Source organism: Panicum hallii, chromosome 7 (assembly GCF_002211085.1).
Source record: "Panicum hallii strain FIL2 chromosome 7, PHallii_v3.1, whole genome shotgun sequence".
Taxonomy (NCBI): Eukaryota; Viridiplantae; Streptophyta; class Magnoliopsida; order Poales; family Poaceae; genus Panicum; species Panicum hallii.
This window is the reverse complement of record NC_038048.1, coordinates 38623246-38648340: the sequence shown is the minus strand read 5'-3', so window position 1 is coordinate 38648340 and position 25095 is coordinate 38623246. Positions and strand designations below refer to the sequence as shown.

Below are 25095 nucleotides of genomic sequence, written 5' to 3'. Positions count from 1 at the left end.
TAGGGCTCAGCAAGGACTAGTATTCCGGAGCGATCATTTTCAATCTGATAATATGCAAAATATTCCACACCAACAAACGATTGATTACCATGAATTTGATGTATGGTTAATAATAAAGATGAGCTTGATGGTAACAGAAAGCTGATTGCACGATCTCATAATAATTTATTGTGCATTTGTACAAGTGTTTGCAATTGGAATGCATACTTGCATACTGATGGCTATTGGAATGGATGGAAACAAACATGCAAATGACTTGGTCCAAACTGAAACAATTAGACACTGCAGAGCTGCAGAGTTTCAGCCTTTCAGGGAACACGCTTGTTGTTGTGCTACTCTGGTCTCATAACTGTGCTCTGTGCACTAGCCATATTAACAGAAGGCTTACGAATTAGACGTTGTTGAGGTGTGAAGATAAAACCCTGAACATTTGTTTCAGCAAATGCAGAAGAGAAGTCTAGAGATTGTTCACTTGTCCAGGCATGTACTTCATGAACCAAATCTCAGTGATACAAATAGCTCTGTCTATAATGTAGATGCTGATACATATATCAACACTTCGCTCAAGAAATCCAAAGAATTAAACAACAAAAGAATAGCTCAATTCCCATTGTAACTTCAGACTGTAAAACACGATCTTTTTCTCAGACGGATCCACGCTGAACGCTTCCATCATGATGCCTGCCTTGGTCGATGGCGCTATTAGCCTCACTGACCACCTCCTTGCCTCCTCACCGCCAACGCCTCCTGCTGCCACTAAGGAAGCATCTGCACGGTACAGGCAGTAATTAGCACTGCACCATGCCATGAAGGCGCGGATCGACCGGGGAATTAAGCTGCCTGGTCGCCATGATCAGTGTCCGTCACACCCGCACACTCGAGGGAGAGAGAGCAAGCAGGTGACCAAGCTTCTTGAATAATCGAAGAAATGCCAGCTTCAGTTGGCAAGGTCGGAGCGCTCGCCGGAGGGCGGCGGCGAGGACGGCGGGACGACGAGAGGGCATTCAGTTCTTGCGGGTCCACTAATAGCACAGCCACCACCATCCCTGGGCGTCGCTTCGCCAAGATACATGTTTGGCCATGGCCGGAGGGGCCCGCGGAGGTCGGCGGCGGCGGCGCGAGTTCGTTCCTATGTTGCCGGCAAGAACATTGCAAAAGCACCCTCAATAATTTACAAATAACCCCCTATGTTGGATTGCGATTAAATCGTGATCTGGCTATATGCAAATATATCCCTAATATTTTACATATACCCCTTGTTTGGATCGCTATTAATAATCTCGATCCGAATATATGCAAGCAACACCCCCATTTTGAATATTTGTTTTCAAAGTACCCCTTGCTCGGCCGTCAGTCCGCCGCCGCCTTCCGCCCTGCCAGAAGCTCAAATCCCCAGTTCATTGCCGCCGACTGGTTAGCTGGGAGATGGCGAGGGAACACAAGATGAGGAGCCGAGAGCCCTGGAACTCGGTAGGTGGGCAGCGGGAGCAGTATTGCTCGCGGAAGGCCAAGCGCACCGCGGCTGGGCGGAGGTGGTGCGGTTGGAACGCAGCCGAGCTTACTGGGGCTCTTGGCCGTGCTTCAGGTCAAGGTCGGTGACAATGCCACGCGTGTACGCCGGCGGCGCAGGAGACGTTTACGGCGGATCGCAATTCGCAATGGCCAGTCCATGTGCGTGCGAGTCGGGGGATATGGTAGATGGTACTTGCACGCTCTCTTTCTCCAGTTTTTCAGATGCACAAGGCTGCAAGTGTTGCAACGATTATGATCGAGTGCGGCAGGATTGGAATCAAAATGAACTGAGATTTTGTCTGAACTGAAACTTTTTTTTTCAGAAACCGGCAACAAATTGACAGCATGCAAACAAAGGCTGATTGCCCAATCCCATGGTGGTTTATTATGAAGCCAGGGCAGAGAAACAGCCTATTAGAAGGAAGAGAAGAATTGCAGCTAGTCTGAGACAACATGACGCGGAAGTTCAGAGCAATAGTTTGATGGTGTTACCCAGCATGTCATTAAATTTGAACCGATTACATGATGCCTTTAATTTAGAAGAAAGGAAACACACTTATTACAACCAATTTCGTACTGCTAGCTCCTGAACGATTTCAGGATGGGATGGTTTAGATATCCGCCGTGGGCCGTCACTGTATGTGGACCCAGATCCCCTTGCTGGGAATGCGCCCATTCACGACGAACAGCAAGTAGTAGCCCGGCGGCGCCAAGACCTTGGTCGGCATCGTCACGGACGCCACGTGGACGTCGGTAGGCAGTATCGCGCCGCCGATCCCCGGGAGCTGCGGCGCCTTGGTCACCAGCTGGGCCTGGAGGAACAGCAGCCTCTGGTTCTGCGCGAACGAGTGCGTCGTGAACGACGGCGCCACCATGGTCACCGACACCACGGGGTCGCGGACGGGGACCCTGAACGCCACCACCAACTGATCGTCGTACTTGACGCTCACCGGCGCGCTTGTGAGTGATGGGTTGACGATGCTGGGGCGGCGGTCGTCGTTGGAGGCGTCGAGGTAGTCGGGCGAGAAGGCCTCGAGGCTGAGCTCGGTGGGGAACTTGGCGTTGCCGAAGACGTAGCGCTCGTGCGGGTTGCTGCCGCCCAGCAGCACGCGGCCGTCGCGGAGGAGCACCGCCGAGGCGTGGTACATCCGCGGCCGCGGGGTGCCCGCCGCCGGCGCCTGCGCTTCGAACCGGTCCCCGAGGGGACGGTCCGGGCGGTAGACGACGGGTGTGGGGTTGAAAGTGTTGGCGGAGTCCCACCCGGCGATCCCGTCCGTGGCGCCGTTGATGATGAGCACCTCGCCGTTGGGCAGCAGGATCATGTCGCCCATCACCCGCGGCGACGGCATGTCCTCGAGGACCCATGCCGCCGCCGGCTCGGGGTCGGTGATCTTGATCCGCCCGCACGTCCTCAGCGCCGGCGGGAACTGCCCGTTGTCATTCACGGCGCTGATGGAGCTGGCCGGCGCCCCGCCGCAGATGAGCACCTCGGCCTCGGTGGCGTTGGGCTTGAGGGGGAGCAGCACCGAGGAGCCCGCGGTGGGGTTGTTCCTCGGCGCGCCGTCGCCGAGCGTGGGGTACGTCCGGACGACGCTGCCGCTGTTGTAGTCGAACAGGATGGCACGGTTGTTCTCGAAGATGAAAAGGTTGCCGTCCACGTTGAGGTGCACGAAAGGATACAGGTACATGCTGTTATCTCCGGACAGAAACTGCAGCGGCAAGGTGGTACCAGAAGCAGGATCCGCCTTTGGGTAGAACTCGTAGTTGGGCTGGCCCCGGCCGCCCACGATGATGGCGCTGCCGTCGGGGAGCTTCTGGTTGGTGGCGTACCAGCGGTCGGCGGCGAGCACGTCCGGGTCTGTCGGCTTCTCGGACCAGTCGCAGGCCGTGTCGTCAGCACCCCCGGTGCAGGCGGGCATGAGGCGCACCTTGCGGATGCCGTCGTCCGACCCGCCGGTCTGGACGAGGGTGCCGTCGGGCGCGACGTAGCCCGACGAGCACCAGGTGTCGGTGAAGATGGAGAGCGCGCGGAAGGTGTTGGAGGCGACGTCGTACTCGACAGAGTGCGCGGTGCAGTCGGCCTCGCCGCGGAACCACTGGTCCTTGGGGTTGCGGCGGCAGGGGTGGCCGGGGGGAAGGTGAGGTTGGACGGGCCGAAGTTGGTGCGGTCGAAGAGGATCACGCGGTCGTTGTGCAGCAGCTGCATGTGCATCGCCGACACGCCGACACTGTCCTGCAGGAGCTCCCAGCGCCCGCCGGCAGCGCTCGCCGGCGCGATGCCGCCGCCGCAGGCGAGGAGTACTCCTATGGCGAGGACGAGGAGGAGGCGGAACCCGAGCTCCATGGTCGCTGAGAGCGAGAGGCCGGTGCTTGTGAGTTGTGACTTTGTGAGCTGTGTGCTTTAGCTCGTAAGCTGCGAGGCAGTATTTATAGTTGGGATCGCATGCATGGCGACTTGGCGAGTCTCCTCTTCGATCAACCAGTACGTACACGCTGTGTACCCTAGCTAGCTTCTCCACTCCAGTTGAGAACCTTGTACACGTCACTTGCCGACATGCCGGTCGACGTCAGCAAATTCTGCAAGGCTACGTCACTTGCCTAGCTATAAGATGACTCAGTTAATTTATGGGAAAAATCCGGTTTACGTTCTCGAACTAGCGCAAAAATCTAATTTTCAACCTTCAACTACAAAATCAGATAATATAGACCATCTAACTATCGAAACCGTGCAAATTTTTAGCCCTCTGTGTGGTTCAAATGTGGTATTTTTTTTAAAAAATAAAAAATTATAAGTAGATCTAAAAAATAAAACTAATCCATTTTAAATCAAAAAAATATGAAACTAGTATCAAATTTTTCTTACAATGTAACCTATCTATTATTGCTCTATTTAAAAATTATTTATTCAAAAATAATAGGCATAATTATAAGCAACCAAATACTATGACCATAAAAAAATATATCTGAATAACTAACAAATAGAGTGTCAATAGATATGTTACATTTTTAGAATTTTTTTGATACCTATATTGTATTTTTAGTTTAAAATGAATTGCTTATAATTTTTTTAGTTTAAAATAGTATATTTTTAATTTTTAGAAAAAATAAAAAAAACCACATTTGAAACCACTCAAATGATCAAATTTGTACGGTTTCAATAGTTGGATGGCCTATATTATCTAGTTTTATAGTTGAAGGCTGAACTTTTATAATAGTTCGAGGATATAAACCAGATTTTTTTCTTAATTAATTAGTAGTTTGATGCGCGTCACAACCTTTTTACTGTGTTACCATGTACAACGTACCCACGGTGTACGCGCGGTACTCCACAGTCGTCCACACTGCTGCTAACCTGCTATCAAGTTGGCCAGTGGCCACCACAATTGATTTGCTACTCATGGCCGTGCGTGACCATACGTGTACGCTCGCAGAAAACGCAGGGCCGCCCGCCCTCGCCACTACTCCGTCGTCGTCAGCCTCGAGACCCGCCGCGGCCGGTCCGTCCCGTCCACACCACCATGGATGGCTAGCTACACGGTCCGCGCGCGCAGGCATGTAATGCCGCTGCTCAGTCGCGGCGGTCCATCCATGTGTGCAAGCGCAGCGAGCGAGGCCGCCCGGCCGTGCCACTCGCGCATTAACAGCTCGCAAATGGTAATTAACAGGCAGTAATGGCTTGGCCTACCACCGGCGCCTGCATATCCATTGCATATCCGCGTGCGAGGATGCCTCCGCCCTAGATAGAAAGGAAGGCAAAAGAAAAGGAGAAGGAAAGGAGTGCTCGTTGCGTGGGCCGCACTCTCTTTAAGCCGGTGGAGGGCTTCTATGGGCTATGAATAGCAGGCCCGTTTAGCAGACGGATCTCCACACGCAATGGCAGCCCGCCTTCCATGATGCCCAAGAGGCAAGAGGTCGTGCCGGAGAGTTCGGAGATGTTCCTTTCCCTCTTTATTTCGCGGGGTATTAAGAAAAATTTGACCTGTGGGAAAACCGCCCTCACGGTATTATATTAAGAAAAAAGACGAACCTGTGAGAAAACCGCCCAAACGGGAGTCGAACTTCCGACCACCTGATGAAACCACGACCGGCCATGCACCAACCGGGCTAAAGCCCTTTCGGTCGCGGGGGTATTAAGAGCGTCACCAATTCATAGGGCATCGTCACTGACATGTCTCTTTTGTCCATGATCCTTCATTGGTAAATCGTTCACCAAATGGGTAGTGCCCCACAGCCCCACTACGATGCATAGTTCAGGTTTTTCCCAAAAGAAAGGAAAAAAAAAAAGATGTACAGTTCAGGAGAATGAAACTGCGAGCACAAACTGACAGGTGCTAGTGAATACTGTATACTGATACAACGGCAAAGGTACACGTGCGGCAGTCGACTCGGAGGATGATGCCGTTCGCGACTTCGCGCCTGCCGAAGCTTGGGGGGATCGCCCCCCGCGTGCCCGCGCGCGCGGCGGCGGCGGGCGGCCGGTCGGGTTACTCCCGGCGTGGCGGGTCGTGCCGGGCGGAGACCACGGCGGTGGACATCACGAGCATGTGGCTGAGCGTGGCGACCCACCTCCTGTACACGCCGTAGTCGTCGGCGCGAAGCTCCACCTTGCCCTTGCTAGTCGACACCTCCACCGGGTACGTCGCGCCGTCGTCGGGGCTCGGCTTCTCCGGGGCGCACGGCCGCACGTCGCGGATCACGCCTGCGGGTACACGGTCGGGCGGCTGGTCAGTTCGGCTTCTCCGATCAACTGAACAAGAAACACAGGCGAGACGGGTGCTAGCTGTTCAAGTCTTACTTTCTTTCGCGTGGGAGAAGGCCCTGACCAGGTTCGTCTTCTTGATCCGGAGCACGATCTCACCGCGCTTGTTCGTCACCGCGGACACCGTGTGGAGCTTCCATTTCCCTGCAGCCCATCACCGTGCCAGGAGAACGCGACGTCAGTTTTGCGTGCCGGTTGCAACTGGCGTTGACATGGAGCCTGGCATGGGAATGGCGGCGGCACTCACCGTCCGGCATCGCGACGAACAACTCGTCGCCCTTGGCCAGCGCCGCGCGGGACCTCGCGTGGTTGAAGTCGAAGTCGAGGTCGTCCTGTGACCGCGCCGAGCCCGCGTGGTCTCCTCTCTCGTTCTGGCCGTGCCCGCCGCCCCCGCTGCTGCTGCGCCGTCCTCTCAGCGTGGCAGCGCCCCGCAGGGCTGTGACATGTCAGGCGGGCAAATAAAGTTACTTCCGGGAATTCTTTGGGGTCGTTGTTGGTCTGAATTGAGGAACAGCGAGTGGCACACACATGTGGCGGCGGCCGCGGTGAGCGTGATGACGTTGCTGGCGTCCGTGGAGGCCCTGGCGGCGTCGACGGCCGCCGCGACCTGGTCGCGCGTGGCGCCCGCGGCCTCGGCCACCTTCGCGCACTGCGCCGCCACGAGCGCGGCCGCGGACGCCACCGCCGTCTCCCTCATCCCAGCCGCGCCCGGCGGCGCGGCGCTCTCCGCGGCGATGGCGGCGAGCGCGGCCGCGACGCCGGCCACGGACACGGCTGCGTGGACCTCCGCCCGCTGCAGGCGCGCCTCCTCCTTGCGCTTCTGCTTCCGCTCCTTCACCCACTTCTTGAGCGAGATGCCGTTCCATGGCGCCATCTTGCGCGGGAGCTGCGTGCAAAGTTCAGAATTTCAAGATCTGTCAAGCCATCACAAATAAATAGCAGCATATCTCATCATTTCCTTGATCCCCGTTGATGCATATCTCGAAATAAAACGCTGCTTAATAAGAATTTAAAAAGTGAAGCTTGGGAACGAGATATGGCTGATCATAACATGCTAACCAAATCGGTATCTTTCCCAGAAAATGCTAATCAGAATGTGTAACTGACTGAACCATTCATATTGGCCGGAACAGAAATAGGAACCTTGCTCTACCAAAATCAATGGATTAGTACATGACCAAATTCCATGAACTCAAGATTGATCAGAAGGATTGAGAAGAGAATTGTAAAACATCTCCGGGCAATTTCAAGTTATACATCTTGCGTTGCAGGAAATCATGCATGTTACTGTAACTTCAGAGATGAACAGAACTAGACAGTGGCTTTGAGCCATCAACAGTCACTCACCCATTTCTTCTTGAGGCAGAGATCATAATCCAGTTCGGGATGAATTGCCTTCTGCAGCCATATCCATGACTGAAAAAGGAAGAACGCCAGAAAGGCACACGCTTGAGGTCAGGCTAAAATGAGCATCCCATCACAAAAGTTATGTACCTTCAGATCGTCATATTTCCATTGGGCAGTGCTGAAACTGCTGTTGTCAACCACCAAGCTACGATTACTTTTCTGCAAAGCGCCGGGAAATAGATTGTTACACACCTCAAGTTCCATCTCCAGCACAATACACTGACAAAATATTTGCTACAGTTACTGAATCTACACTTACTGACAACAGGTCTTTCCGGTCATTACCAAGCGACATGACCGGATGCTCCACCAGCGCCATCGAGCACTCCTTCGGTCCTGTCTGAAGAACTTGGATAGCCGAGCTGCACCACGCGCTCGAGAGCAGGTCCGTCGGTTCTGGAGGCGGCTCCTCGCAGGCAATTAGGCCTCTGTCCGGCTCCATGGCCAGGGCAGGGCAGAAACCAAGCTAATTCCCCTAGAAGCAGCTCAGGAAAGGCAATGGCCAGAGATTTATGGTGGATGAGTGGATATCACTCTTGGTAGCTGTGCAGGTGCAGCCTCTCTGTCTTTCTGATGCCAACCTGCAGCCGTAGAGAATGTCTTAGTAGGAGAACCAGATCCTTGATCGAATCGCTAGGATAGCTCCGACCACTAGAACCAACTTTTAGCTGTAAAAAACCTGAAACAGTACAGGTGTCACTGAGAAAGGCAGTGAGTAAAAAACTATAAGTACCAAATAAACAAAGCATATTAGTGGCTTTTGGGAGGATGAGGAGTGGAGCAGATCATGAGCTTCAAGAATGCTTTAGGTGCACACAAAGAAGATGGAATCAAAATGGGGACCTGGTAGCCTTTACAGTAGAAAAATTGCAGCATAATAACTGTCCCAGAACATTGAGGAGTTTGAGCACAACTTTTCGGTGCTGGATTTTATATTGTGGCCACCCAGAAAAAAAAAACTGCTACAAAGAGGAGATGCTTAGCGTTTCGATGCAATGATCCAATGTATTTTATTGTAAATCAAATCGAGTAAAAAGGCGAAGAGAACATGAGATGTTGCCTTGTTGGGCTGCCACTAGTGCAATAGAAAAAACAGAAAAGGCAGCAGGATGAGGGTGTCATGCATACGATGTTTCGGAACTTTCGGGCATCATTGCCATGCGCGCAATGCTGTAGTGCTGGGGTATAGACGTATACCTCATGGGTCTAGATTGTGACCTGTAGCGTAGTATCTCTTAACGTCAGAGCATGAGGACCTACGGTGGATGTTCATTGCACCGGGTTTCAATCAGAAGATCTCTTCCCTTAAAAAACCAAGCAAATCTCATGCTGTAGCAAACTGTAGCGGAGTCATCCCAGCCTCACATCAGTTCAGTCCCTGTCCATTGTTGATAACATGAAAATACTAGAAGCAAATCAATACACTGTATAACATTAAGTCCAGAGATCGTGATGGTCTTCAAAATAAGGTGCCAAAGCATGTATTAGATTATGTCTTGTCGGATTCTTCAGTTATGAAATATCCCTGCAGAATGGTATTGAACTTGCATAAAAGTGAATGCTTCATAAGGATGAAGTGAGGCACCGAACCTGTGCTGCTTCGAGCAACAGTGCGGGGTTGTCCCATATGGAATAATTGGTTCTGGCATAGAGCAAGAAATAATTTGATAATCTGGTGAATTATTCGCCCTCAGTCCCTCAAGAATAGGCAGCATGATTTGGAAGTGGAATTGTGTTTGCGAATGATCCAAAGCAGCTGCCGTTGTTGAGGAATAGTTGGGAGGCTCCCAATATTGCTTCTCCTAGTCTACAGACAGGGAAACAGTAATGCCTGTCAGTTGGTGTAATTATCAAACCTAAAGCAAAGGGATGGCTTTAATGGTAGTTTTTGTCCCAGCTTTTGCTTAATCCTTCTCATCTACTGCTTTCTAAAGAACATTCCAAGTGAAGCCTCTTAACCCTTATTTATTTTAGCCTCATGTGTAGGCCTCTAATCCTGTCTGCTAATCATTTACCTTTTGAAAATTTTGCTAGATAAAAGTATATATATTTATAACGGCAAGGCCCTTTTGATCACGGATAGGATTATAGGAGTTTGGTATCTGCTCTTTACAACTCCTTTGAATGTAAAGTATGGGCTGCAGATTCCTTGAAGGCTCTCACTGGGAATTTCCAAGGGAAGCTGAAATCATGTTAATTTGTCGGCATGCAGTTTCTTCACTGCTTTGATCTATCTTTTGATTAATAAAGGAAAATGGGATGTCAATTCCTGCTACACTGTGGTTGCTGGAGAATTATTTCATTACGGAGCGGGGTAGATGTTCAGGCAAAAAAAAAACTCATTTGATAACTCAGCTAAAACTTTATACTCAAGCTTCAAGATAAGATTAGTCATTATTGAAGTTGGATGAGAAACTAATTCATAACATATCTTGTTCTTCACAGCAATAAGATGGGCACCAGAGAACTGACAGCAGGTTTAAACATGTGCACATTGAGCAAGCACTTTCAGTTAATAATTGAACCATATAATCATTTTCTTTTTTTCTAAAGGCACCAAAGAATCATTCTAATGGATAGGCAATGCAATCAGCTTGTTTTGTCGGACATTACCTTGATGCACCGTTTGCTCAGTTTGATAGTAGAACACTTTTGGATTTGTCATCACACCCTAGTTTCAGGTATCCAGTTTCACAATATTTCATTATATGAGACGGGGTGTCATAACTAGACAAATGAAAAACAATCCCTCATCTGAACGAAGGCAGAGCTCAACTCAGTTTACGAAGAACGGTCCATCGGAAATATAATAGCTTCTATTCTGAATGGGTGATTAAACCTGTTATAAGTTTTACATGATCACTACTATTCCCTACGATACAACTTCAGAAATTGTTGACAACAGGTCAACATCTCAAAATTCCTAATATTGTACAGAACCAAGTCCTGCAATCTCTGCATTTGTCTTGTGAAATGGCTATTCTGAAAAACTGAATACAGCATCCTATTATATTGAATCTAAACTATCTCGCCATCAATAATATAGTGTCTCAACAGAACAATTTCCTTGACAAGATTCCTATAAGTGAATGGCCGGACAGCAGCCCTCAGGAAGAGCCCTGTGTTTGCATCGCTCTGACTTCTATCCTCTGCACTTCTGCTCTTTGTGCTATGCTGCTCCTCCTCATCTTTCTCAGTTTGTTCCTGTTCCATAACCATGGCGTTTGCTCTGTCCATTTTCCATTCCATCTCTTTCTCAAGTTCCATCTGCTGTTTAATGTGCTCATTTGATGCCTCGATGCTCGTCCTGACCAGCTTCTCCATTTTATCAGAACTTCTCAGAGCCTTCTTCCATTGCTCATCCCAGTACTTTTCGCTGTCCTCACTATTTTCAACTTCATCTGCTTCTAAATCCTCATTGGTATCAACCACATCCTCATCCTCATAATCACTGTCTCCACCATCCAAAACATCATCAGCCTCATCGTCCTTGATCCAATCGACAATGTCATTTTCATCGTCATCACCAACATCATCGTCACTCTCATCAGGCGCATCACATCCAAGCTCCATCTCCTCTAGTTTCACCTTCCACTCCTTGGTATAAGGATGCAGAAGCTCCATAGGATGGTTCTTGAGCAGGAATTCCAGGCATCGTGACTGGTCAGCTTCGCTCAGCCTTGAGTACGCGTTCACAACATCATCAACATAAGCCTTTGGGTTGGCCTTCACTATCCTGCAGAGACCACCAAAGTAGGTTGTTCGAATGACCTGACCATCCAACTCAAGATCGAATAAGAAATTGCCCTCCGTGGCGGGATCAACCAATGGACGAAGCTTCTTGAAGAAATCCTCCTGCGGCTCAAACCGCGACTGGTACAGCGGCCGCTTGACGTATATGATGTCAGGGCGCGTCCAGGCCGCACATCGCGTGATGAGCTCGCGCGTCGGGTTGCCAAACCTGCCCATAAGGCTCCACTTATCAAGCCGCTCTTCCTTGCCGGCCTGGACAGCGACCTCGGCCGAGAGCGTCCACTGCTCCCAGGGCTTCTCGTCGGGGCGCCACCTGGGGTGGCGCACGAAGACCCAGTAGTGCCGGAACCCGGGGCCATCCGCGAGCTCGTTGAGGCGGTGCGAGTACTGGTTGCACATGTCAAACTGCTCGATGCGGTCCCACTCCTCGTGGTCGTGGACCTCCTCCATGAGCGAGACGCGGTCGTCGGAGAAGCGGCCGCGGATGGGCGGGCCGACGACGATGCCGCGCCAGTGGTAGGGCCCGTAGCGGCCGTACTTGTACCAGTCGTGCGGGTGGCGGAGCCGCGGGTCGTCGGGCCCGTCCATGAAGCGGACGGCGCGGTCGTACCCCATCCCGATCATCTCGAGCTCCGCGTCGGTGAAGACGTCCGCCTGGCCCGAGGCCGCCGCGGCGGCGGCGCGGCGCTTGCGGCGGTAGAAGGCGTTCTCGCCCATGCGGCGGCTGCGGACGCGCGCCTTCGCCTTGGCCTCCCGCCGCATGTCCCCGCTCCCCTCGATGCGGCCCCCGCCGCCGCCCCCGCCCTGGGGGTTCTTCTTCTTCTTGCTGCGGCCCGCGTGGGCCACGGTGGAGGGGGGCTCCGGTGGGCCCGGTGGCCGCGCGGGCGGGGTCGGGGAGGAGGGGAATGAGGAGTCGGAAGCGGGCGCGGAGGCATGGACGGCGGCGGCGCTGGGTCTGGGTTTGGGGAACGGCGGAGCGAAAGATGCGGGCCTGGGGCGGAAGGGGGAGGCGGTGGGGGGAAGGAAGCGGAGGCCGGAGCAGCGCGGGCGCGGGGGCGCGAGGCCGAGCAGGGTGGGGGCTGCGCCCGGCGGCATGGCTGGGGTTTGGCTTGGGTTTTGGGGGCAGCTGCCTGTGAGGTGTGAAGGGTGAAGTCCTTGGCTGGGGATTTTCCTCTGTCACGAAATTCACGATGAGGTTTGTTGTGTGTGGTCTGACTGGTCCTGTGTTCTGGCTGATATCAGCAGCGTTGCTATCAGCCCGTGTAAAATCGCTGGTGCTCCCTCGTTTGCGTTTTGCCAGCCCAGTCGGAGCCCAATCTCAGCAGAAAGTGAAAACGCGTTTGCAAACTTCCCGCGCGCCGATTGAAATTTCCGTGACTCCCCCGCGCTCCTCCCGCAAACTTCCCAGCAGATCTGCCACCCGAGAGCAGCTCCTCCCACCCAGTAGATCCTCCGCCCGAGAGCCCCTCCTCGCATCCAGCACCTCTCCGCCCGGCCAACTACGCCTCGTCCGGAGCCGCGGGCGGCGTCCCCTCCCCGCCCGGGCGACACCGACTCCTCCCCTGCGGCCGCCGTCATCCCCTATCCGCCCGGCAGACAGCGGCTCCACCCCTGCGTCGGACGGCTCCCTCCCCCTCCTCCCCCGGCGGCGAACCGCCGACCACCCGCTGCTCCCCTGCGGCCTACGGCGTTGGATCCCCGCTCCTCCGACAGCAGCAGCTTCCCCGCCGGTCGACGCCGTCCCTTGCTCACCAGGCCGGCAGCGGCTGGCTGCCGACGGCATCCCCTGAGCACCCGGCCGCCAGCGGCTCCTCCCCTATGGCCGACGGCATCCCCTCGTGTCCGACAACATCCCCTCCCCACCCGGCCGACTGCTCGGGTACATGCACACTCAAAAGCAGAGTATCTAATTTCGCAATAGAATTAGTTCAAATGTCAATTGCTACTGCAGTGGTTTAGGAGGAAGTAGTTTGCTTAGTTCGGCACAGAAGTAGGGTTGCTTATTGCTACTGCTGCGGTGTAGTAGCAAGTTCAATTTCCCTGCTAGTGTCCCGTCTCTGGTTTAAGCGAACTGAGAAGTATAGTTGCTTTATTGGGTTTAGCATTTAGTTTAGTGAGCCACTCTATTGGTGTTTGTACATTTTCCATATTGTTCATGGACTATAATAAACATTCTTTGTCCCATGTATTACAGTTTGCAGCCGAGCAATGGGTCACCATTACCGACGTGCGATGCGCGTGTACCAAGGGCTACCTCCGGATGGGGAGACGAGTGAAGAAGACGAATAGCAGGTTCTCGCAGCATATGCAAATGGCCTACTTGCTGGTGCTCATAGCCAGGCCAAGCGGAGCCGTTACGGTGTCAAACGCATCGTGGTCAAGCGAAACATCCGGGAGGGTTGGCATCGGCTGCGTCTTGACTACTTTGACCCCCATAAAGTTTACCCCGACGCATTCTTCCAGAGGAGGTGAGCACATATGAGCCAATTTTCATTTGTTTCTCATGCCTATGTTGTGACGAGAGTCTGCGTTGGCATTTCGTCAAGCTTTTTCTAGGTTTCGTGTGTCACCTAGGCTGTTTTGCCGTGTAGCGATGACTACTTCAAGGAGAAGGAAAATGCAGCCGGGAAGATGGGATGCCATCCTTACCAGAAGATTGCTGCTTGCTTCAAACTGCTTGCCACCGCCTGCACACCTGATTCTCTGGACCGAGAGTTTCGTATGTCTGGCTCTGTCATTATGGAAAGCTTCAAGCATTTCATCCAGGGTGTGGTTGACCTCTTCGAACAACGCTACTTACACAGCCCAAATGAGACCGATATACAGGCCTTGCTGCAGGTTGCTGAGGACAGAGGGTTCCCAGGAATGCTTGGAAGCTTAGACTGTATGCATTGGGTATGGGAGAACTGCCCTGTTGCCTGGCACGGTGAGCACCGAGGACACACACAGAAGCCAACCATTATACTGGAGGCTGTGGTCGGGCCCGACCTATGGTTTTGGCACGCCTTCTTTGGTCTCCCTGGGTCACTAAACGATATCAACGTTCTCCATAGGTCCCCTGTTTTTTATGACCTCGCCTCTTGTAATGCCCCTGCTGTCAACTTCACCGTGAATGGTCACCATTACGACATGGGGTACTACCTGGCAGATGGCATATACCCGGATTGGGCGACACTAATCAAAGGAGTTCCTAGTCCAGTTACTGAGAAGCAGAAGCTCTTCACTTTAAAGCAGTCTGCTTACAGGAAGGATGTCGAGCGAGCATTCGGTGTGCTACAAGCAAAATTTGCAATTGTCAAATGTCCTGCCAGAATGTTCATGGTAGCAGATTTAAAGAACATCATGAGTTGTTGTATTATCCTGCACAACATGGCAGTTGCGGACGAGCGAGGACTTCCGCTGGCGACCATTGACGACTTCGAAGATGCCACTGCACCTGTACTTCTCCCGAGGAACGTGCTAAGCATACAGACTTTGATAGCAAACCACAAAAAAATCGAAGATCGAGGCATGCATCACCGGCTGCAGGAAGACCTCATGGAGCATGTGTGGAACGAGTGTGGCAGCACCTGGGGTAAGGACAACGGATTGCTCATTGCTTGTTTCTGTTAGGTACATTGCTTGGTTGGTTCAAGTTTTATGCTTTAGTTACATTGCTTGAGAATTGTGGTATTTGTATAGTGTCTTTGTTTTAACTTGCTCACTGTTTATGTTTAATCTCCGTTTATTGTCTCAGCGATTGGACCTGCACTTACTGCAGGGTGATTCAGGTATATTACTTTTTATCCAGGAAATTTGGAGGGATAAAGGTTCTATAGTTTTGCCATGAGACATTTGCTTGTAGAAACTGCTACGTCACATGAGACATTTGCTTTTAACCTTTGTCCAAAATTAACTTTGAAAAATTCTTCAAGTATCGTAAGAAAACGTCTGAGAATTCAGCGAGAAAAATAAACTATGTAAATTTGCCTATATTTTTTTTATAAAGTTGATGGTATCTATTAATACGTTGCTGTACACATATATGTGTTACTTGCGGTTACTTATTAATACTTTGGTGAAGTTAGCTAACAGCAAAAGGGAAAGAAACTTAACAGAATCAGCTTGATAGTGTTTCATGCACTATAATTTTCTCACTGATATAAATTAGTTCCATGAGCAAATATGTTTTCCCATTTTCCAGGTGCCCAAGCTTGTGTCAATTAGCTTATGAATTCAGCATTCCGAGAATATGCTACTAACCTAGGTTGGAGATAGTTCTCCCTAGGTTGCGTTCAAGGATATTCATGGAGATCTTTATGATAGCTTGCTGGAATATCTAGAAATAAAGGAATGCATTGATATTTGAGGGCATCACACCATCCATTAACTCCTGGACCTTCCACTTCGTTGAGGCCAAGCTGCAATCTCATAGACTGGGTCAGCTCTGAAGTGTCTTTCTCTCTGGGGATTGTATCATCCCCATGCTTTGTACAGCTTGTTTTCCTTCTTCTTTTACTAAATTGCCACTTCGCAAATTAATGGTTCGTTTGAGGAAAATTGTTGTTGCTATGTAATTTAAGGGTCCAAATTGAGTGTGTTGGGGCCTTCCATGTTAGCTTAAGATTCGATAATGGAAGAGTTCCGGCTTGCTTGCATAGCCGAAAAGAGTGACTAGTTGCTTGCATAATGGAAGAATTGCTTTGAAATCACCCAAGTTCGAAACAATGTACGAATTACCAGGATCCTGAACCCTGGACATGACTATTTGCGCATGAAAAAGTTCACATTGGATAGGAGCAGCACAAAACTTCAAGCAAAACTTGAAAGTAAAGTTACCAAATTATCTTGGTTCTTGCTTGCTTCCAGTTCTATCTTTTTACTTTCATCCCTTATCACACGATTGAAATTACTGAGCTCGGCAGAGTCATCACCATACACCATCTTGATGTTATCCAGGCAAGCACTGAACACGCAGATATATCGTATATTCAAATCACCATTTCAAAGTTGACAAAAGAACATACAGAATAGCAGACCTGCAAGCTTCCCTGACGAATCTACTTCGTGGCACGCCAAAGAACTCATCGAAAACATGTATTTAGATAGAAAGTTTGCTCTGACAACAGAGTGCATCAAACAGACATGATCTTTGTCGATTACAGTCCATTCGGAGAACAAACAAACAAACACAGCCATGAATTATGTACACTGCTCCCCGACTGAAATAAAGGTACATGCAAGAAGTACATAGTTCAGCTTGAATAAGGTCTAGTTTCCATTACTGTTGTCCCCCCCTCGCCGGCGCTTCTCTAGGATCTCCCTCTGCATGCCTAAAAAGTACTCACGGGCGACATCAGAGAAGGAGCTAAGATCCATCATCATGATCTTGCTATCATGTTCCATCCTTTGGTACTCCAATTGCTCGCGTTGGATCCGAGTTTGCTCTTCCTGTAATGCAAGCTGCCGCCACGTAGATTCTTCCTTTAATGCAAGCTGACGCTCTTGCACCTGCTTGTATTCGCTGGCCCACATAGCTTCTTGCTGGTTTTTCAGTTCCTTGTTCTTGGCCATTTGTTGAAACAATTCAATGCAGGCAGATGATTCGGACGATTGCTTGCCTTCAGAATATCTTGTTTTTTTGGCTTTGTCTCGACCAATAGGTGAAAGTATCGATGGACCAAGAGGGGGGGTGAATTGGGCCTTTTTCAATTTCTAAAACAAGGTAAAACAACCTTAACCTATGCAAAAACTAGAAAGGCTCCAATTCACCAACCGGATAACTAAACAACCTACACAAGCTAGTTAAGATGAAAAGAGATAAAGCCTAGCAAGGTAGATCTAACTAGTGATTCCTAAATCAAGCACATGAATGAATTGCATGAAAGATAATGCTTGAAAAAGTAAAGTGGACAAGAGACAACCGGATTTTTCCCGTGGTATCGATGTGTTGGCACACACCCCTAATCCACGTTGTGACACTCACAAAGAGTATTGTCACCTCCCAAGTCACAAAGACGAGGGCGCTCACTAAGAGTCTCCGTTCACCATCCCGGTGTGGTGGAGATCAAGCCACGTACAAATCTCTTCTCCGGGCTTCCACAATCCTTGGCAAGCTCCGCGAGAATCACCTCGATCACCAAGATCGCCTAGGTGATGCCAATCACCAAGAGTAACAAGCTAAGGCCTTCACTTGAGCAAGAACCAATCACCAAGAATGGATGCACACAAGCTTCTCTCTACTCAAGTCCTTAATCTTGCTTCTTGAATGATTGAATGAACAAGTGTATGAAATGTTGAAGCTCAAGGTGGCTCTTGACTATAGTATGTGTGTTTGGATGTTGCCTGGTGTCAAGAGTAGTAGAATGACCCATTGGAGGGGTATATATAGGCAGCTCACACGAATAGAGCCGTTGGAGAAAAAGCTGCCAGAAAAACTTCGTAGCGCCGGTTAATCCGACGTCCCTCCAATAGTCATCGTCGGTTTAACCGGTGAATGTAAACTGCCACTTCTGAAAACTAGCCGTTACAGCTTGGGCAGATTAACCGTCGTTGCATCGGTTTAACCGGTGAGTGTAATCATCCATTGATCAACAGAAATACCAAGTCACTGGACAACTGCACCGACGTCCAATTTCAAATAGCGTCGGTTTAACCGGTGAGTGTAGTTGTCCACTGATCAACTGAAAACCGAGTCTCTGGACAACTGCACCGACGTCAAAATTCAAATAACGTCGGTTTAACCGGTGTATTGACTTGTCCAGTCCTGCTGACCTCGTTTAACCGACGTATATAAAACTTGAAGCGTCGGTTAAACCGGTGAATATGATTTTTCTGATTTTGCCTATTCTGACTTGAGTCTTGAATGAAATCCAAATATTCTTGAGATATAAGTTGAGAACCACTTATTTGAGCTTCTAGAAACCTGAGTGACCTTTGTGTGCATCCATTTTCAAATGACCATGTCCATGCTCAAGTTACTAAGCCTAAACCCCTCTTAATAGAGCGATCACTACAAAACTATAAAACCTATACTAACCTAAGTGTCCTTCTCAACCTTATGACACTTAGGATTAGAAAGATCCTTAGTCTTGACATATTATTGAGTTGAAAGCCGAGATCGCCTTTTTGAATAATGAAAATTAGGGGCCTCTTTTGACATATAACCAAATGAGCAATAATGATCTATAAAGCTGCACAAACTCATTAGTCATAATAATGGTTGTCATTAATCACCGAAACATACCTTAAGGGCCTAGATGCTTACAATCTCCCCCTTTTTGGTGATTGATGACAACACAGACATAAATAACGAGAGAGCGAGAAAGATATGGCAGGAATAAACACAGGCAAACTCGAAAGAAAGGAACCAAAGAGCTCAAAGGCTCAAACGAAATCCATAGATATGTCTCAAAAGCTCAGCATGCTCAAATGACAAATGTACATATCCATGAACTAAAACCAGATATAAGACAATATATAATACAATAAGAGACAACAAAGTCCTGATCGAGCTCTGTCTAGTGCTACCCTCCCCCTGACTCTCACTCCCTCTCCCCCTTTGGCATCCAAGCCCAAAAAGGGTAGCTACTGATCCGGGTGACGAGGTACGGCGAGGAAGCGATCCGGGTCATCGTCGTCGTCGTCGTCGTCAGACGGTGGATCCTCAGTGACTGACGGTAGCTGCTGATCTGAAGGGCCTGCTGGTGCTGAGCTGACCGGAGGTGTAGCTGTCGTCGAGGCTGTCGTCGAGGCCCTGGTGCTAGCACTGCTTGGGAGAGGGTCCGTGGAAGTAGTAGCCGGCTCAGCAGAAGATGTGTCAACATCTGAAGTAGTGAGTGCTGATGCTGCCGGCTGTGACGACTGCTGAAGTAAGGACACCTCTCCGCCTCCCCCTGAAGGTAATGGCTGTGGTACGACGGGGAGGCCAACGGACTGCACTGCTGAAGGTGACTCCTGGAAGAGTGAGGTCGCAGGCAGTGGAGAGAAGAGGGGACGACTCGCAGACCCAAGTAATGCTGACAGTGAGAACATGATCTCCGGGGTCGCAGAAGAAGCTGGAGCAGTGGAGGCCGGAGCAGGTGTAACTGCAAGTGGTGGTGCTCCGGTGCCCTGAAGGCCTGACTGTGCTGGCTGCTGAGGGGCGAGTCCGGTGTGAGAATATAACTGTGAAATCATCCCGAACATCGCCATCATGCCCTGCTGCATCTGCTGAAACTGAGCGTCCGTCCTCTGAGAGACTCTGTCAATAAGGCCGACGAAACGCTCCTCTGTAGCAGCTCGCTCTCGGGCGGCCTCCCTCTGAATCTGTGCAAGCTGGGCCTCATGGGCTCTCCTGGCCTCCTCCTGAGCACGGCGATCCTCTCTCTGCTGTGTGACCAGCTGCTGTAGAAGTGCGGTGAGCTCAGACGGCTGAGACACCTGAGACTCTGAAACTGTAGTAGCAGCTGTCACTGGAGCTGGCTCTCCGGAACCTCCTGCCTCGTGATCATGACTAGCTGGAGCAGGTGCAGGGAAGTATTCCTCGTCCTCGGAGGAGTCTGACTCTAGGTCTGACCAATGAATCTCATCATCTCCCCCGGGAAGCTGTGCCTCTGCAGCAAGTAATGCCTCGTCCTCCTGGGCCACTCGGGCCTGTACCTCCGGTGACAATCGTGCCATGGCAGCTCTATCAGCCTGCCTGCCTCTCCTCCGGTCCGAAGGTGCTGTCGGTCTGTAGACAGGAAACCAGGGGACCTCGTCCTGTCTGTAGACTGCACTGACGGGTGACTCAGCTGGTACTATCATGGAGCAAATGAAACTGATCCAGTGAGCATAAGGAAACTGTCGTACTACGCCCATCCCGTCAGTGATAACATCCTCGATCTCTGCCAGAATAAAATCAACAATATCGAACGGCTCGTGAGTGAGGATGTGAAGTAGAAGCAGCTGCTGCAGACCTGTGAACCCCTCAGGGTAGCCACTCCTCGGGAGCAACGTCCTCCGGAGTGCCATGTGAACAGCGTAGGCCTCTGGGGTCAGCAAGCTCGGTACTCTGGCGTAGGAAGCCGGGAAGGGCTGGCGGAAGCACTGTGAGATAGCCTCGTGAGAAGGTGCTATTCCGCCAATCATGGCTCTGCGCGGTGGATCAGCATCACCATATACCATCTCGTGCAGGGAGACGTCAACCAAGTCAACTCCTAGAATCCCTGCGAGTGTCGCTCTGGACAAACCAAATACCTGCCCTCCGAACATGAAGTGAACAGCTCTGCGCTCTGGGGCTATCCAAGCAGTGGCATAGAAAACTCTGACCCAGTCCTCAATGTATCTGTTCCTCTCAATCGAGAGCAACCTGGGCAGACCTCTGAAGTGATCGAAGTGCTCCCGGACATCGGCTCTCCCTGCAGCTGTCCTCAGTGAAACCCAGTCCAGTACTCGGTGAGGGAAAATCCTGTGGCCCCGCCTCTGATAGGTCTCGTAGAAACTGGCCTGAAGGAGCGTCCAGAATCTACGATCGACCCTGCTGTCTCGTGTCACCGGGAACCACTCCTCCTCCTGTACACTCCACCTGAGCCTCTTGACCTTCGCCGCATTGGCCTTGGTCAAGTTCTGGAGCAGCACACCTGGCTCCAGACGCACGACAGTGTCCATGCGGAACACTGCGCGCTCGGCCGCTAGGGCCTTGGCTCGTCGAGCTGCTGCTGCTGCTGCGGTGGACCTGCGAGGCTCCTGTGGCTGGTGGCCTCCTCGCGTCCTAGGTCCAGTGCGACGCTCGGTCGCAGATGAGGGCTGCTCTGCGGGGGACGTCTGCCGGGTGCGGCCAGAACGTCGTAGAGCTGGTGACTGAGTGTCCTGCCCCTGAGACTGCTCGGACTGCGCTGTCTCTGTATCTGAATCGGACTCTGCCGCTGAGAGTGACTGCGCTGACTCTGCTGCTGCTGCTGCGGCTCTGGTGGCCCTGGCACCTCTGACTCTGCCCATGCCTCTGCCTCTGCCTCTGCCCCTGGCTGCCGGATCTCTGATCGCAAACGGACGAGCACGGCCAGACGCCTGCTCCTCGGCGGCCTTAGCCACCATCTCGGCCCTCTCGGCCTCTCTCGCTGCGCGAGTCCGCTTGCGCGCGGGCTCCTCAACCACGATCTCCTTACCCTTCCTTTTGTCACGACCCATCTCGACACAGTGAGTAACACGGACGCAACGATGCGGTGGCAAGCGGGCGACGCGGTGATGCGCGGGTGGCACAGTGGTGTGCAGGACGGTAGTGGTAGAGCGGCAGTGGTGGTGGCACGATGCGTGGGCGGCGCTGGCGCAGGCGTGGAGGGCGGTGGTGCGCGTGCGCGCGGGCGGCGGTGTGATGGTGCGGAGGCAGTGCTGGTGATGCACGGGCGCGGCTGGGCACGCGGTGGAAAGCGGCGGCGGCGCGAGGGCGGCGGTGTGACGGCGGCGCGAGGGAATGCACGGGCGGCGGCGCGACGGGCGGCGGAGCTAGGCGGCGCGGGCGGCGTACGGCGGTGCGTGCGGGTGGCGCAAGGCGGCGGACGGCGGCGGCGGTGACAAGAGCGAGGGCGAAGGCGAGGGGTCAAGCGGGAAACGAAAGCGCGTGAGGAGTCGCAGGCGGGCAAGAGAGAAATATGACATGTGGACCCCGCAGTTTTTCATATCGCCGGTTGATCCGACGCTTAGGTTTTGAACACCGGTTGATTGCGTCGGTGTAGTTTACCAGAAACTCTGCCAAATCTGTATCTGTACGCCGGTTGAACCGATGATCTGAAAAGTGAACTCGTCGGTTGAACGATGCAAATAACAGTTGATTTTCAGGTCAGAATTGTGTTCTGTTCATCGGTTGATCCGATGCTTCAAACTTCGCATACGCCGGTTGAACGCCTGAAATGTCTGAGCTGTGGCTGACACTTACTAACGCCGGTTAAACCGATGGGTATAGATCCATTGAACGTCGGTTTAACCGGTGAACCCAAAAACCCTCTCTCAGCTCACTTTTCTATGCTAAGTCCAATGAACTTATAAGATTCAACTAAACTCAAGTTAATGGACTTGCATAGGCGACTTTACCCCTCAAAATAGGATAGCTTAATAACTTAAATAGTTTTTCTTTTCAAAATCAAGGATAAGTCGCAAGAGAGACAAAGCGCCAAATTAAAATGTATGAGCCATGTCATAGGAATATTGAAGGAGGAAAGCTTCAAACTCACAATGACATTGCTCACTAGGCAATAACGCACCTAACACTTTACTCTCTTCACTTCTCATGAATTAAGATCTTGCATGTAAAACAAGTCTCATCTTCATCAAGTGATCTCCTTTGTGACTTTTACGCATGCAATGATAATGCAAATTACAAACACATGCGAAAGAAAGGTAAACATGAGATGCGCAACTATATGACAAGAGATGCATAGCGAGAATTTAAGATCTACTTGTCAAGTTTGATCCCACGGAAAGCTTCATCATGATGAGCCTTTCTACAAGCCTAGAGGAAAACAAGTGGACCACCACCTCTAGCTAAACCCTTGCTCATCACTATCTTACCATGGTTAGACAAGTGTCCTATATGTATGCATTTTTCTATATGACATGGCAACTTATATGACGTTTGCCGCATCTAATACATTAAGCTCATTTCTTAGCCTAACAAAGGTACTCTCGTCTAAAGGTTTTGTGAAAATATCCGCCAATTGCTCCTCGGATCTCACACCTTGAAGGGAAATGTCCCCCTTGGCTTCGTGATCACGCAAGAAGTGATGGCGAATATCAATGTGCTTTGTGCGAGAGTGTTGAACTGGATTCTTGGCAATTTTTACGGCACTTTCATTGTCACAAAGGAGTGGTATTCTTCCTAGTTTCACACCAAAGTCCAAAAGGGTTTGCTTCATATATAGAATTTGGGCACAACATGCACCGGCAGCTATATATTCCGCTTCCGCGGTGGACAAAGCCACGGAATTTTGCTTCTTACTCGACCAAGAAACTAGAGAACGCCCAAGCAAGTGGCAACCCCCGGAGGTACTCTTGCGATCCACACGGCTTCCGGCAAAATCCGAATCCGAGTATCCCAAGAGATCTAAACTAGCGCCTTTGGGGTACCACAAGCCTATGCTAGGAGTGTGCTTGAGATACCGAAGGATCCTATTCACAGCAGAAAGATGTGATTCCTTAGGGTTAGCTTGAAAACGGGCACACAAGCACACACTAAACATTATATCGGGCCTAGATGCGGTAAGGTAAAGCAAAGACCCTATCATAGAGCGATAGAGGGATTGGTCAACCGGTTTACCGTCCACATCCAAGTCGAGATGCCCATTGGTTGCCATGGGTGTCTTGATTGGCTTACATTCATCCATCTTGAACTTCTTCAAGATATCTTTAGTATATTTTTCTTGATAAATGAATGTCCCTTCCTTCATTTGTTTGACTTGAAAACCAAGGAAGAAGATCAATTCGCCAATCATGGACATCTCGAATTCCCTAGACATCATGGTAGCAAACTAATGGCTTAGTAAATCATTAGTTGAGCCAAAGATAATATCGTCAACATAAATTTGACAAATGAAAAGATCCCCGTTGACGTCTTTTGTGAACAAGGTGGTGTCCACCCTCCCGATCTTGAAGCCTTGCATGATTAGGAAGTCACGAAGCCTCTCATACCAAGCCCTTGGAGCTTGTTTGAGCCCATAGAATGCCTTGTGCAACCTATAAACATGATTAGAATTCCTCGGATCTTCAAACCCGGGAGGTTGCTCAACATAAACAAGTTCGTTAATAAAGCCATTTAAGAACGCACTTTTCACATCCATTTGATATAACTTAATATTATGATGTGAAGAGTAAGCAAGAAGGATGCGGATAGCTTCAAGTCTTGCGACCGGAGCAAAAGTTTCACCGAAATCCAAACCTTCGACTTGAGAAAACCCTTTTGCCACAAGTCTTGCTTTGTTGCGTACTACCACCCCATGTTCATCTTGCTTGTTTCGAAAAACCCACTTTGTGCCGATGATGTTCTTGTCTTTTGGAGGAGCTTCGAGGACCCAAACTTCATTGCGGGTGAAATTATTCAATTCTTCTTGCATGGCCATCACCCAATCCGAGTCCTCAAGCGCTTCCTCTATGCTAGTGGGTTCAATACACGAAACAAACGAGTGATGTTCGCAAAAAGAAGCATGCTTAGAACGAGTTCTTACTCCTTTGGAAGGACTACCAATGATTTGACCAATTGGATGATCCTTGGAGATGCGACCATGCTTCACTAGCGGTATTTGCGTGGATGCTTGTTGGGGTGGATCATGAGTGACTTGTGCTTGTAGTGGAACATTTTGCTCTTCTTGTTCTTGGACTTGGGGTGTTGGCGTTGACACATTTTCTTGAGGTAGTGGATCAACTTTATCTTGATCTTCAACCACTAGGGGTGCCGTGGAGGTGCTTGGTGTAGATGAGGAAGGTCCTCCCCCTTGATCATTGCCTTCATGCACCTCTTCCGGCTTGATATCCCCAATGGACATCTTCTTCAAGGCTTCTTCAATCTCTTCATCCCCTACATTTTTATAGCCAACAACCTCCTCTTGGGAGCCATTAGATTCATCAAACTCCACATCACATGTTTCTTCAACTAACCCGGAGGTTTGATTGAATACTCTATATGCTTTGGAGTTTGATGCATAACCAAGAAAGAAACCTTCATCACATCTACTCTC

The 25095-nt window shown here is 50.6% G+C and overlaps 3 protein-coding genes and 1 pseudogene across 3 annotated transcripts; 1 reads left to right on the top strand and 3 right to left on the bottom strand.

The window, feature by feature from the left end:
- Positions 1–2144: 2144 nt before the first annotated feature.
- Positions 2145–3856, bottom strand: LOC112900763 (annotated as a pseudogene).
- A 1813-nt stretch (positions 3857–5669) lies between these two features.
- On the bottom strand, positions 5670–8253 carry LOC112900276 (VAN3-binding protein). Its single transcript, XM_025969079.1, has 7 exons — positions 7938–8253; positions 7766–7837; positions 7619–7687; positions 6800–7157; positions 6519–6707; positions 6308–6415; positions 5670–6211 (listed from the first exon to the last, which is right to left on the bottom strand). Exons 1-7 carry the CDS (start codon positions 8118–8120, stop codon positions 5997–5999), a joined length of 1194 nt encoding a protein of 397 aa, XP_025824864.1. The 5' UTR covers positions 8121–8253; the 3' UTR covers positions 5670–5996.
- Positions 8254–10476: 2223 nt separating this feature from the next.
- Positions 10477–12588, bottom strand: LOC112901676. The gene has a single exon (XM_025970632.1). The coding sequence runs from the start codon at positions 12524–12526 to the stop codon at positions 10697–10699; it is 1830 nt and encodes a 609-aa protein (XP_025826417.1). The 5' UTR covers positions 12527–12588; the 3' UTR covers positions 10477–10696.
- Positions 12589–14062: 1474 nt separating this feature from the next.
- On the top strand, positions 14063–15196 carry LOC112900762 (protein ALP1-like). The gene is made up of 2 exons (XM_025969566.1): positions 14063–15005; positions 15168–15196. Exons 1-2 carry the CDS (start codon positions 14063–14065, stop codon positions 15194–15196), a joined length of 972 nt encoding a protein of 323 aa, XP_025825351.1.
- The last annotated feature ends 9899 nt before the right edge of the window (positions 15197–25095 follow it).

Bases quoted from the DNA above. Each gene is read 5' to 3' on its own strand.
- LOC112900276 (XM_025969079.1), bottom strand. From the start codon at position 8,120: ATGGAGCCGGACAGAGGCCTAATTGCCTGCGAGGAGCCGCCTCCAGAA. The intron at 7,838-7,937 runs GTAAGTGTAGAT...GGCGCTTTGCAG, and splicing joins ACCGGAAAGACCTGTTGTCA to AAAAGTAATCGTAGCTTGGT. The intron at 6,212-6,307 runs GTAAGACTTGAA...GTGTACCCGCAG, and splicing joins CTTCTCCCACGCGAAAGAAA to GCGTGATCCGCGACGTGCGG.
- LOC112901676 (XM_025970632.1), bottom strand. From the start codon at position 12,526: ATGCCGCCGGGCGCAGCCCCCACCCTGCTCGGCCTCGCGCCCCCGCGC.
- LOC112900762 (XM_025969566.1), top strand. From the start codon at position 14,063: ATGGGATGCCATCCTTACCAGAAGATTGCTGCTTGCTTCAAACTGCTT. The intron at 15,006-15,167 runs GTAAGGACAACG...TTATTGTCTCAG, and splicing joins CGAGTGTGGCAGCACCTGGG to CGATTGGACCTGCACTTACT.